Source organism: Lycium barbarum, chromosome 11 (assembly GCF_019175385.1).
Source record: "Lycium barbarum isolate Lr01 chromosome 11, ASM1917538v2, whole genome shotgun sequence".
Lineage (NCBI taxonomy): Eukaryota > Viridiplantae > Streptophyta > Magnoliopsida > Solanales > Solanaceae > Lycium > Lycium barbarum.
Genome location: NC_083347.1, coordinates 16364280 through 16378056, shown reverse-complemented (window position 1 = coordinate 16378056; position 13777 = coordinate 16364280). Strand labels below are relative to the sequence as shown.

The 13777-nt window shown below is 33.2% G+C and overlaps 1 protein-coding gene across 1 annotated transcript; it reads left to right on the top strand.

Annotated features, from left to right (window-relative positions):
- Window positions 1–7403: 7403 nt before the first annotated feature.
- Window positions 7404–8350, top strand: LOC132619487 (uncharacterized). The gene is made up of 2 exons (XM_060334381.1): window positions 7404–7460; window positions 7958–8350. The coding sequence occupies exons 1-2, from the start codon at window positions 7404–7406 to the stop codon at window positions 8348–8350; spliced, it is 450 nt and encodes a 149-aa protein (XP_060190364.1).
- Window positions 8351–13777: the final 5427 nt, after the last annotated feature.

The following is a 13777-nucleotide window of genomic DNA, read 5'->3' as shown; positions in this document are numbered from 1 at the left end:
CCGCCACTGTGCTTGTATTGCCAATTAGGGTGGTCACTGGTGTTTTGTTCTAGCTCAGATTGAACGGGACTATGCCTTGTAGAACATTGATATTTTTCGCTTTTTTAGCATCAATTGTTTGGGGAACTGCTCGTTTCTCCACCATCATAGTCGAAGTGGAAGTTATTGCTGCTCTTCTTTGCCCTACATCAGCTTGTGTGTTATTATTTTGGATCTGCTGTCCTCTCCCTCCAGTCTTGGATTTCTTTGCCATGTTGATGAACGCCGGTTTTAGCGGTTTTCGTGAAGGAATCACATTTCTAGGGAGAGAAAATTTTAATTAATAACACTTTAGTTCATGCGTTTGTGATTTTGAAAGTTTTGTCTTACCATATCTGTTAGCACATCTAGCTTTCCATAATTCCCAGCAGATAATAACAGGAATTGTTTTGAGCATATCTTTATGTAGAGCATTCTTAGGCTTTACGGCCCACCACTTTACTATCAAAGTCCTGATGGTACCTGGCTCCCAAGGAATTCCAAGAGGAATTCCAAAGTAGTTCCACATTGTTCTAACCAATTCTCCATCAAGGAATGTGTGGTGAATAGTTTCATCTTTGGCTTCAGTAAAACAACAACATTTGGTATCAACTTCAATGCCAAATCTGCTAATAATATTATCAAAAGGGAGCTTGTTCTTAAGCATTTTTTAGATCAAGAAAGACATTTTAAAAGGAATAGATTTGTGCCAAATGTTATAAAGGAACTGATCTTGTACTTGAGACTGCCTATTGATTCCCCATGCCGAAGATGTAGTAAACTTTCCATTTGTAGTAGGCATCCATATTGGGAAGTCAGGCTTACTTTGATCACCAATAGGTAAGCTAAGAATAGTTTCAACAAGGTATTCTGGTAGTTGTAAATGAGCAATATTCCAAGAACCATCGACAATCAAATCTTTAACCAGTTGAAACCTGTTGATGTCATTGTGACAGATTACCATAGCCAAAGCCCCCAAACCTGTTTAGTTGTCCCACCACAAACTTAAGGAACCAGAATTTACTTTCCACATCATTTGTTCCTCCACTTTGTCCTTAACATCCAGAATACTTTGCCACCCATGAGATAATCCTGCCCTCCATTTTCTGTCCACAGGATGAGCAAGCATACAATACTTGAATTTTAGAAAATTAGCCCATAAAGAATTCATATTAGCTTTGAAGTGGTTTAAAGACAGAAAAGTTAATAACTTGGCATGATAATAGTCAGCGTCAAATTGAAGACTTAAAGACTTCTAGCAAATCTAAATTTAATAACTTGGCATGATACTACATAGTCTAATATTCAAAAGTCCCAAAACACGGTAATTGGTCAATGGCTAGTTCATTCGTGAAACATAGAGAGATGTTTGAAATTGTTGAAGATAGGTTTTCCGGTGATAGTGTTTTCAAAGAAGAAGATAAAGGAGGAGAAAAATATTCTGAGTATACGAGGTTGATGAAACCTCTTAAACACACACATAAATGTCAGAATTGGACCACTGCAATTTGTTTTGGGCCTCTTTTTTTCCCGGATAGTCCTTCTTTTGGGGTGGTCTTTAATTTTTGTACCTCGGTGGTCTTTAATATTTACCTTTCGCTTAATACCCAAAGGTCCTAAGTTCAAACTCAGGCTTAGTAAAAAAAAAATGTAAGGCATAAGTTAAGATTCGCAAGGCATAAATTAGGGTAATTTGTCATGAGGCAAAATTTTAGCCAAAATTAGGCTTTAAGGCAGAAGTTTTAAAAATTCCAGTAAAATAATTTATGTTTTTGCCTTAAGGCAGAGTTTGAAACCCAACTTATGCACTGATATTTTTTTCTAAAAAACTTTTTACTGAGCAAGGGTTCGAACCCGGAACCAAAGGACTTTTAGCGAAGGGAAAAAATTAAAGACCACTGATTTGAGCGGTAAAAATTAAAGATCACCCCCAGCGAAGAGCAATCCTGCAAATTACGGGCTCAACTCATTTTTTGGAACAACAAGTAGTGGCCCAGTGAAGCAAAACAACCCAAGTAGGGGTGAACATGGTATGGTAGATACTGATTATCATATCGAAATCGAAATTTTTATACCGTCATTTCAGTATTATGGTATTTGCTATGCTATTTACTATGCATTTAGAAAAAATGGTATTCTACGGTATTCGATATTCACAAAGAAAATACCGAAATACCGAATACCGTACCGAAGTATATAGTTACATATACGTTTCATATATCTTAGTATTATAAATACTAACAAATATATAAACTAGTACTATTATAAAACTAATTCTTTAAACGTTGGAACTTTGACTGCACTATCTTGATTTTAATGTATTTTTTGTGTAATTGATTTAGGAAGGGAATTCCTTGTACTTTCTTTTGAATATTTTTACATGTGTAAGGTATTAATATAATATAATTGAGATGTTTATTGAATAGCCGAAGTCATAATTCTCTATAATATGAGGATATGTAAGTCTCCCTACCTCCTAAGGTAGAGATAAGGTCTGCGTACACTCTACCCTCCCCAGACCCCACTTGTGGGTATATAGTGTGTATGTTGTTGTTGTTGTTATGAGTATACGCAAGTCTAAGTCTTACAAGTTATTGTATCGATTTACCGTACCACAAAATACTGAAACCGAACTTAAAAATACTAAGCCATATTGAATTAATTTGACATGGTAATGATATAATATTTTTAGAGCCAAAAACCAAAATTACCGTACCATATATGCCCACAACATAGTTAAGGTGTATATTGTTACATAGGAAAAATGGCTCTTTGATTCTTTTATGAGCTGTACAAAAATCATAATTAGTTAGTTACATAGTTTAGGAATTTAGCATTTTAGTCCCTAGGATAATTGTATAAATTAGTAGATGCATTGTACAACTGAATTCAATGTTTCAAAAGGAGCTTTTGGGGCGAGCTCTTTGGCGGGCCACACCAAAAATGCCCTGAGGCAATGGTGGGAGGCGAAAGTCTCAAAAGGCGTATGCCTGAGTGTGTGAGGCGAGGTTTTTGTGTTGGGGCGTAAGTCCAAAAAAAGTTTTCAAATTAAAATGAAATTTGTTAAATAAGTCCTTAATATAATGCTCAAATTCTCAAAAGTCAACTTGTAAGTACTCAAATGTTTTAAAAAGGAACTGAACTATTCAAATAAAAGTCAAGACCTTTTTTATGGCTAGATGCCCTAAGTTATGTTCTTTCTTATCTTTTCTTCTAATATCTCAAAAAAAAAGTAGCGAAAGTCACTTGTTCTCGTAAGCAGTGGTTGTAAACACTATATGTAAATACTTGTGGGTGAATGCCTCTGTGTCAATGGAACCGTGTCTAGTTTGAATCCGAGTTATTAGCTAATTATCGTAATGTTTAATGTTATTCCTGTTCTTCTTTACGCATGGTTAAACACCAATGTTATTTTGTTATAGCGTGTGATACGATGTTTCCACATTCATAATGAAAACGTGATCCTCTGTTTTGTTATTTTTTTCGAGGTTATATTGTTTATGGTTTACTATTATGTTCTCTGACTAGAAAATTATACAATTTACTAAGTCCATTTTCACAATAAAAATGGAGGAGTCGGATCCCAAAATCTCTTCAGCAGTCATAGAGGCCTAGGTTCCTCGTTCTTGGTCGAAAAGAAATAGATTTTATTATCTAATAATAAAGCGTGAGATTAAGGCCAATTAAAATTTGTATATGATCTTTGATCAATAAAAGTCACTCCTTCTTTGATCATTATTAGTTAAAAGAAAGATATCTAATAGTATGAGAAACCACGAGCATCTAAAACCAGACCAGAAGATTGGTGATTAGAAATTGATTTTGGTTTATACTCTTATAAAAATTGAGTGATATATACATAGAACATATTAAACAATACAAATATTATCTTAAGTAAAATAATATATGACATCTTCCACTACACGAAACAATACGATTTGTGCGTCAAAGTCGAACATGTGACAAAATTATGAAAGTTCTTGCGGTGGAATAAATAATTCCACCATAAAATTCGTGACAGATTTGTGATAGATAGTTAATCATAATTAGAGACAAGTTATCTTAAACCGTTACAAAATGATGTATTAGGGGTGAAGTTCGTCATAATTTGTAACTCCCATGTTAAACGGGTATATTATGTGACCCCATGAGAAACGATAGATTGACGAAGACAGTTGTAGGAGAAGGATTGCCTAGCTTTCATGGCAGTAAGCTTCTTAAAAATGGATATACATGACACTTTAAACAAATGCCAGATTGGGTAAAAAAAAATTAGATAGAATTTCTCTTCTAATAGCTAAACAGTCTTAACTCAATGGTAAAGGATTTTACGTATTAAATGAGGGGGAAATTGTCAATATGTGCAGTTCGACCAAATTAGTTAACAATATGTCCAAAATATACAAAATTTATACACTTATTATGTAAATTATGTATATTATATTTATAGTGATGTATATTATACATATAAATATGCAAAATCTATACAATTGGTCATATTTTGTAAACTAAATCACCCAAAAAACATTGAGTTGTAATTTTTCCTTAAATCGGTGTCATCAGATCGTACCCCATTTAAGGCCCATAAGCAAAATTTTCTCATTCATTATCATTAATAAGATAAAATTTCTCAAATGACTACCTTATTGTAGCTTCCTACTATTTGCAGCTATCCTTTTTAATATTACCATTCGTAGCTAAAAATCAGCTGATTTGTGTATGTTTTCGGATGTATTTGTTGCCAGCAAATACATGAGCATACGGTAAAAAAAGAATAGGTTCCTTTATTTTAGCCTGTAACGGTGGTGGTATTAAATGAGAAATTAATATATTTTTTACCTTCTTTTCCACAAAATCAGCTGTAATATTCCCTTTCCTTACACGTATCTCTTCTTCCATGCATTCTTAAACATTCAAAACGTAAAAATTCAAATTTCAAATTAAATCTACAACACATCTGAAAATACATTAACAAAACAAACACATCAATCATCAGGTAATTCATGCAAAAACACCTTTTTGATTTCACAAATTTCGTCTATTCAAGTTGTATTTATGTGATTTGAATTCTTTTCTTGGAGCATAATGTCAAAGTTGTTTTATTCTTCTGATTTTTTATTTTATTTCTATCTTTATAACTGATATTCGAAAATAATGATGTAATATCATTGTAAGCGTGTCAATGAATGAATAATGCTCTTGAAAATTACGGTTGAAAGTATTTTAATGTACATGAATGGTTAGGAATAAAAAACAAAGATCCAGTTCATATCTTTTATTTTTCTGAATCTAAACTATGTATTTCTGAACTGTCTAAACTATGTATTTCTAAACTATGTATTTCTGAACTATCTAAACTATGTATTTCTGAACTATTTTTCATATCAGTTGCAATTTATGCTAAACTATGTATTTCTGAAGTGTAATTCAATATGTGTATGTTGTATTTGAATTATTAGTGAGCTGTAAATCTAATTTGTATAACTTGTTCAAATTTGAACGTGAATCTTATGTAGGGCATACATATTACAGGTTTTATGTTGAGACGGTGATTCAAGGATTTTTTTTTATATATATAAAATGCCCAATATTTCATCGTTGATTAGACACTCTGGTATTTGGAACGACAAGAATAAATACATCAATTACAAAATCGATGTTGTGACTTTCAAAAAGTATTCGACGTATGAGGAATTGTTACAAACAGTTGCAATCCAATTGAATTTGGACAAGAAAATGAAAAACATGAGCATAAAATACATGGTTGAAGGTGATTATATTCCAATGGAAATTCACAATGATATGGGTGTTATGGTGTATGTGGAACTGAAGAAAGAGAACAAAGCATTACCAATGTACCCATTATGTATCATTACAACTGACAGAAGCATGGAGATATGTATATCAGATGAGAGTTGTGTTGAAGGTGATTATTTGCAAATCAGATACACGAATCAAACAGTTGGTTCTCGTGATTTGGCATCATCAAGTTGTGGAAAGGCTGATTTGTTATTCGAAAACAACAAGGTATGGTTATTGATGACAAGAACCAAAAAGTAGTTGCCGTCGATCCAGTATACAAGGATAAAGATACATTAAAAACTGTGATGGTGAATTATGCAATTACAAACAGGTTCAACTATCGGACAGAAAGGAGCAATGCAATAAGGTATTAAATGTGCATTTGTTTATGTATTTGCAACTGTGTGTTGTTATGTATTTGAACCGTGACAGTGTATATTTGTTAATTTGTACGAGTGGAAGCATTTCTCAGCATGTGTATGTTTATTATAAAGTAGAATCAAAACTGATTTGTATGTATTTGTACTCATAAATAATGTATTTGGCCCGGGTTGCATTTGATTAACTTATTTACATATGGTAAAATTACTCATCTGTCCTTTGTATTAGTAATACAAGAATAAATACATTACTGATGTATTTTACATTAATGTGTGTTTTTTTTTGTTGTACTTGTGTGCATATCAGGCGAGTGTGGTTGGAAATTCAGGGCGTCAAGTGTTGGTAAGTAGGAATGTTTAGAGTTAGGGAGTTTCAAGACAAACATACATGTCCATTAAAGGAAAAGGTTTATTCCCAATGCCAAACTACAAGTTGGTTGATAAGTGGGATTGTCAAACCAAAAATATCAAATCATAAGAGGAAATATACGCCTAAAGACATTGCAGAGGACGTCAAAAATAATTTTGGAATGGATGTTTCGTACATGGTTGCTTGGCGGGCCAAAGAAAAGGCGATGAACGATTTAATGGGTGAACCGGCTGAATCTTATAAAAGACTACCTGTATATCTATACATATTGGATAAGACTTACCCAGGGTCACATATCAGAATGTGTAAAACCCGCGAAAATGAATTTCTGTATGTTTTTATAGCACTATATGCATTTATCAAAGGCTTTGATTATTGTCGGCCAATTGTGGTAGTTGATGGAAGCTACTTAAAAACACCATCCAATGGAACATTTGTCTCAAGAAGCACATTAGACGGTGCAGGTATGTCAAAAAAATACATATTAATTATTTACCTCAAGATATATTTTATCTGTTTTGGACAAATACAAAATGTATTTTATTATTTTTTTCTTCTTAACTGTATCTCCAGGCAACATACTTCCCTTAGCATATGGTGTGATTGATTCTGAGAATGACAAATCATAGACGTGGTTTTTTTAGCGTTTCAGAGAAACATATGGAATTAGAGAGAATATGTGTATCGTATCAGATAGGCATGAAAGTATAAACAAGACTGTTTGTAGAATTTATCCAGAAGTTTCACATTATGCATGTATTTGGCATCTGTGGGGTAATGTATGTAACAAATACAAGAAGAGCCATGATGTGCTGAGTTCTGTTTTTTATTCCATGGCAAAGGCATACACGCAGGATGATTTTGATGAGTTGATGGCAAAGGTTCAAAAGGTAGATATGCGCGTGGCAGAGTATTTGGAATCGGCCGATAGAGACAAGTGGGCTAGATTGTATGCATTTGTTAACTGAGGGTGGACAATGACTTCTAACATAGCAGAGTGCATTAATCGACATCTTCTAGCAGCTAGAGAACTGCCTATATATGACTTTCTCGAAGAAGTTAGAAGGATGTTTGGGAGACGGAATTACAATAACCGGAGCAATGGAACATACACGTTCACTACACTCGGTAAAAAGTTTTAGGAGATGCTATCAATCAACGAGTATCTATGTCTACGAATGACGGTATACTTCAGTTTAATGCTTGTTATAATTTATTTGACAAACTTGTACTTGTACTAATCTGGTGTTTCTACACATTATATAGATATGTATTTGGTATCCATGAACAGTTAGTATTAATGTAAATTATATGATTCTTTGAAAATTGATATGTATTTGTTTAATGGTTTGTTCATTTATTTTAAAATTCTGATTGGTTCTTTCAGGTAGAACCGTCAACCGAATTCGTGTACACAGTACATGATGGAGGAAGCCGATTCATTCTTAATTTGAACAGCAAAACTTGCAGTTGTCGTATGTTTCAACTAGATGAAATCCCCTACCCTCATGCATGGGCTGTCATTAAAAAGAAAAATCTGGCTGCTGATGATTATTGCTCTGATTTATTCAAACCGAAGACCGTGTTGAAGACATATGATGTACCTGTGGATCCTCTACCCGACGAGCGTGAATGGAACATTCCCAAAAACATCTTGGAGGATGTGGTTTTGCCACCAAGATACAAGAGACCGTCTGGTAGGCCAAAGAAGAGGCGTGATAAGCCTTTAAGTGAATTGTTGTTTGGAAAGAGCAGACATGCTTGCAGTACTTGTGGATAACTTGGGCACAACAGACGTCCATGTAGTTTTGAGAATCTGAGGAAGTGAATTTTTTTTGTATTCCTATCCATTTAACTTTATTAGCGAAGATAGATTGGTTATTTAAGTATTTGAACACTTGTGTCAAAAACTTCTATTGACACATGTTGTAGTATTATAGAAATTTTTGCAATGAAATGAATGTCTCATTCAAAATGATCTTAATTGATTTTTTTTTCTGATACGTATGGTGTTTTTTCAACTTTAAAAAATACTACGTACTTGGTAAAATAACATACATATTTTATCTGTAAAAATGATAAAGTTGTTTTTATTTTAGAATTTTTTTTGGATTGGAGGCTCGCAGTTGTGTTGGTAATGTCAACTAAACATTATGTATTTGTTGGCCTTCTGAAAATTGTATAAACTATAATAGAACATACATTTTTTTGTGATCCTGGTGTCTGAAATTACACGGTAATGTTCATGTATTTTTAACACAAAAAACGGCAACCCATGTTCCGGTTAGAAAATGGTGTTGTCTATTCAACCTCGTAACACTGCATATGTGGTATAAAAACGTACGTATTGTTTCCGAAACTGATGGAGTTGGTTTATTTTTTGTAATTTTTTTTATTGAAATCATATAGTTGTGCTGGTCATGTCAAATACGCAAGATGTGTTTATTAAACTAAAACAAAAAAGAATAAACTTTACTAAAACATATGTATTTTGTGAACCTGGTGAATTAAACATACATATTTATGTGAACATGGTGAATAAATGTATTTGTAGATTCATGATGTCACATTTTACTGTATTTTTTCCAAACATCAGATATATTTGACAATATATGGAACTAAGTACATCAAACATATGGAACATGAACCCCCTGAGATTTCTTTAGTTAAATGATAATTATCCAACATCAGTCAAAATACATCTAAAAACATCAAATTATTTGCTCTAATGAAAAAAAGGACAAAAAACATTGAATGCACGAATAGTATTTATCAAACATCAATTGCATCTACATTGTCGTAATTGATTGCTAGCCTAATCAGTCTTGGTGGAACTTCATTATCACTCTCGGCTTTGTCAGCAACCTTGCATTCAGTGTAATCCCATAAGAGCGCACCGTATCTCATACGCTGCATGTGTGCATCAATGACATCTGGAATCCTTTCACCCAATGTCAAATACTCAGCATACGCTGCCATGAAGACACCACGGTCCCTAAATAAAAAAATAATAATAATAAAAAGATAAGAACTTATATTAGAAAATATATGTTTCAAGTTCTAAATAAAGTGTTTCAAGCTCTAAATAAAGTATTTCAAGTTCAAGTTCAAGTTCAAACAACTCATGTATTTTAGAGGAATAATAAATTGATAGGATATATCATGTATTTGATACACTATGATATTTTTAAAAATATATGTTTACTATTTAGGTGCTACCAGCAGTTTGATGCGGCGGATTTTCAATATAGACAACTTCAAGGATATCGATCTGTCCCTTATCCACATATGCTGGGTCTTTCACCAAATCTATGCTTTTTTTATTTACATAGAATCCAGCCAGATGTAGGAAATGTGGCAGAAGTGTAGCAAGATTTTTTATTTCATTCCTAACAACTGCGTTGTGCTCGGTTGACTGATACGAGTTGTAAACATATAGACGCCTATACATTTAAAAAAAGAATCAGCGGTAAAATAATGAATGAAACACTAATGATAAAATATTTAATTCATCATTAAAAATACCTGTCTTTGAATGAAATGAGTACCAATAACCAATGATTTTCTTCTTTTATATTCACCGGTATTAGCACGTTGTCAACTGTATGCCACGGGACATTGGCAATAAGCCTGTGGCCCTTAACATACTCAATCAATACTTGCTCTTCATTTGCCACATTTGTCTGGGTTTCAACATTGTGATATGTGTGGTGGACCACATCAATTCTCTGCCTGAATAGGCAGTCAACAGTGGTGAAGCTGAAATTGTTCCTTTTATCATACTTTCCTTTCTTCCGAAAGTAACAGAAAATGACATCAATGTGCTGGAATTGTCAAAAATACATCAATTAGATCACATTCAAATACATAAAAACATTTTAGTAACAAAAGGTGAATTTCATTGCTGATAAAAATCACCTCGTCATTCCAAAGCTGACCATCCATCGATAACAGGTAAAACCAGTTCTTATCATTGACAGCTGTGATGCCAAAATTGAATTTGACTCCATTGTCAATATCTACTTGAATATCCGATGCATGACCCTTTTCCTTATAAAAAACACAGGCCAAAAGTATATAAAATACATGAATCTAATAGATAAAAAACTATATTAAATACATAAATACATGAGAAACTATTTGTTGAAGATGTTCAAAAGCAGTAAACAAATACATAAGGAAAACAGTGAACAGTCATGCTGTCAAACAAACAGTACCCAAAAAATACATGACACTACTGTTTTTCATATCAGTATCAAATACATAATATTTTAAAGTCTAGTAGATTCCAAATTTTCATCATACCTGAATTATATTTTAAAACAAATAACATATAAAAATGAGTAAAAAATGATAAATACTGTTATACCCTATTTTAACCGAAGTCAAAATAGTTTACAACATTCCGGTAATTCCGGGATTATTTAAAGTTAAGGAGTCGCCACCTAATTATTTACAGTGAATTAGGACACCTATAGTTCATTAAATTTATTTTTACAGTTAACTCCGTTTTAATGTCTACGAACTTAAGATTCAAGGTAAGGGTTCAATTAATCTAAAGGGAAGGTATTAGGCACCCTTTAAGATCCATTTATAAATGGTTAACCGACCGGACTTATGTTGATTAATTAAGGCTAAAATGCGGATATAACATTTTACAACATTTAAGAAAGTATTTTGTAAGTATTGCTAAAGTTATAGATAGAAATATAGTAATGCTAGTCAAAATAGGACCGGTAGAAAAATTCTAATTTGCATAAAAAAGTTTATTATAAATAAACCGAAGAAAGCGTAGGATGGTGCAACGCTTTATATATATTTAGAGAAAATAAGTTATGCCGACTCACAAATTAAAAAGAGTTATTGTAATATTAATATTAATAAAATTTTAAAGGTTTTATAGAAAGATTATTAGTTCAATATAAATCGTCTAAAGGTTGTTTTAACAAATACATGTTTCAAATGTTGGAAAGAGCTAAAGTGAAAAAGTTATCCATAAAAACTAGTTTGCTTTGTTTTATTCCTCAAACACGCTAATGTTAGTGTGTAAAATTTGTGATATTTTGAAAGCCTATCTTTTCTTTCTAACTAAAAAAAGGTACCAAACGCACAGGAGGAAAAATTGAACTCCGCTCGATTTAAGACCTAAGTTGCTGATTAAGACATCCTAAATGGGACTTGGTTAAAATAAAGCAGTTAAGCATTTTATAATAGCCACACAACTAGGTAGAATGTTAGTCACACCAAACATGTAAACAAGTACCATCAACAAGTAAATAAATCAACCAAAATAAACTCCCGACAGAAATATTTGATTATTCTGTAATTCTCTTTGAGCGATGTAAAACTGGAAATGATCGAGGATGCATGGGCTCTGTGTGATAGCGGCATCGTTGAGTCTCAAAGTAAGACCATTCGGCTCCGGTATTCATGCAAACAAAGAAAAGAAAAGAAGAGGAATTAGCAAAGGGAAATTTAATTCTCAACAAACTATGCAAAAGTAAAATAGATGCCGCCAAACAATTAATTCCAAGTTAATGTCCACCAAATTCACCATGCCATGACTAGTCACATTTTCACCACCCAATGTTAAGAATGATGACAAAGCCAAAGGTTAAGGAGATGCTAGAGGATACTACAGCAGACAGCTAATGTACTGGCCGTACTTCCAACAGAAAGAGTAATAAGGCCAATACACAATAGGTCTTGAAACTACAAGCATGCCACTTTATCAACGGTGCAATGAACTTCTCAAATGGACATATGAACAAATATCATAGCATTTTTAATTTGATGTCCTGATCAAGGTCTAGAGCGGATGTTAATATTATTACCAGATTACAGACTTCTACCCTTACAACCAAGTATCATCGAGGAACAAACATAATATCATACACGATAACTGCCCAAAAATTGACGAAAAATAGCAAAGGTTCAGAGAGCTTAATAACAAACAGAGGACTACAAAAAGGGAAAAGATAAGAATGTCTACTGATAAAAACTTGCAACAAGAAAGTTCCTAGTCATCACAAGGAAAACTTAAGGACAGACAGATAGCATACAATTAGAAAACAGATTGAAAGAACGCTAATTGCTTCTCACAAAGCAAAAGTTACTTTTCTATAAGCTGGCATTAAGCAAGAAAACAGAGCTTCAGTCGAAAGCCACTAGAAGGAAACATATCTTCAATCAAAAGCCACTATCAAACTCTTTAACTAGATTCTAATCCCAAAAGGACATCCTAAACCAAGTAAATTCGTTGTTTAAGCCTAACGCTACATTATTCTAAGTTGGACTTAATCGCAAGGTAAGAAATCAAATCCACTCATCATGTATAGGTTTAAAGATGCTTAAACATGCTTCAATGACAAGTTCTTCTCAAATTAAACAAAAAAGGGCATACTTTAAGTGGATCTTTTCATTGTTATGTTTGATCAGGAAAGTAAAGGATATTTGGTTCTAAAGCAGTTGATTCACTGATCAGATTAGAGTCTTGGTACAAAACCATACATGATTAGAGGGACTGTATATATAATATGTTGTTCAAGCACATTCAGATTACGGTTCTGTTTGAAAAAGTAATACCAAATGCCTATGTATTTTTTATCACTATTTTGGAAGTAGCCATATCATAAGTGGCCAACGAGTTCCCCCAAACACGTGACACATAGGATTAGAAGTGCTGCATTCATGTATAAAGCAAAACAGACTTTAGCCTCTCGCTTATATTAATTGGGGTGTAGCATAAGATCAATGTAAGCACAACGGAGTTAGGCACATATTTATGGACAAAACATGGCATTGATACTTGTTAGATTCTAAAGCGAATGAGATTCAAACCAAACACATAAACATTCTGAATAAAGAAGAACTGGGCTAACTAATGCATAATCATGCTTAACTAAGTGAAATGATCGACACGCTAAGCAACCAACTAAACTAACATATGTAACCCCGTTAAGGCAGATTAATTACATGACGTAGCTCCTATATCTCGACAAACTGGACTAACAAAACATACTTAGCCAAATGGCTAATCATCATACCAAATAAGAACCACACTAAATTAAACTAATCTAACTACGTGAGTCCATATAGAACAGAATTAAAATGGAGAGAGAAGGAGGATTTCTGACCTTTTTCGTGTACAGTGAAATGGGGCGTCGGGTCTCGAATTTACTCTCTCGTATTGACAGATTCCCAACTC

Excerpts from the sequence above, each read along its gene's own strand:
- LOC132619487 (XM_060334381.1), top strand. The coding sequence starts at position 7,404 with ATGGCAAAGGCATACACGCAGGATGATTTTGATGAGTTGATGGCAAAG. Across the intron at positions 7,461-7,957 it reads TGATGGCAAAGGTTCAAAAG|GTAGAACCGTCAACCGAATT; the intron begins GTAGATATGCGC and ends TGGTTCTTTCAG.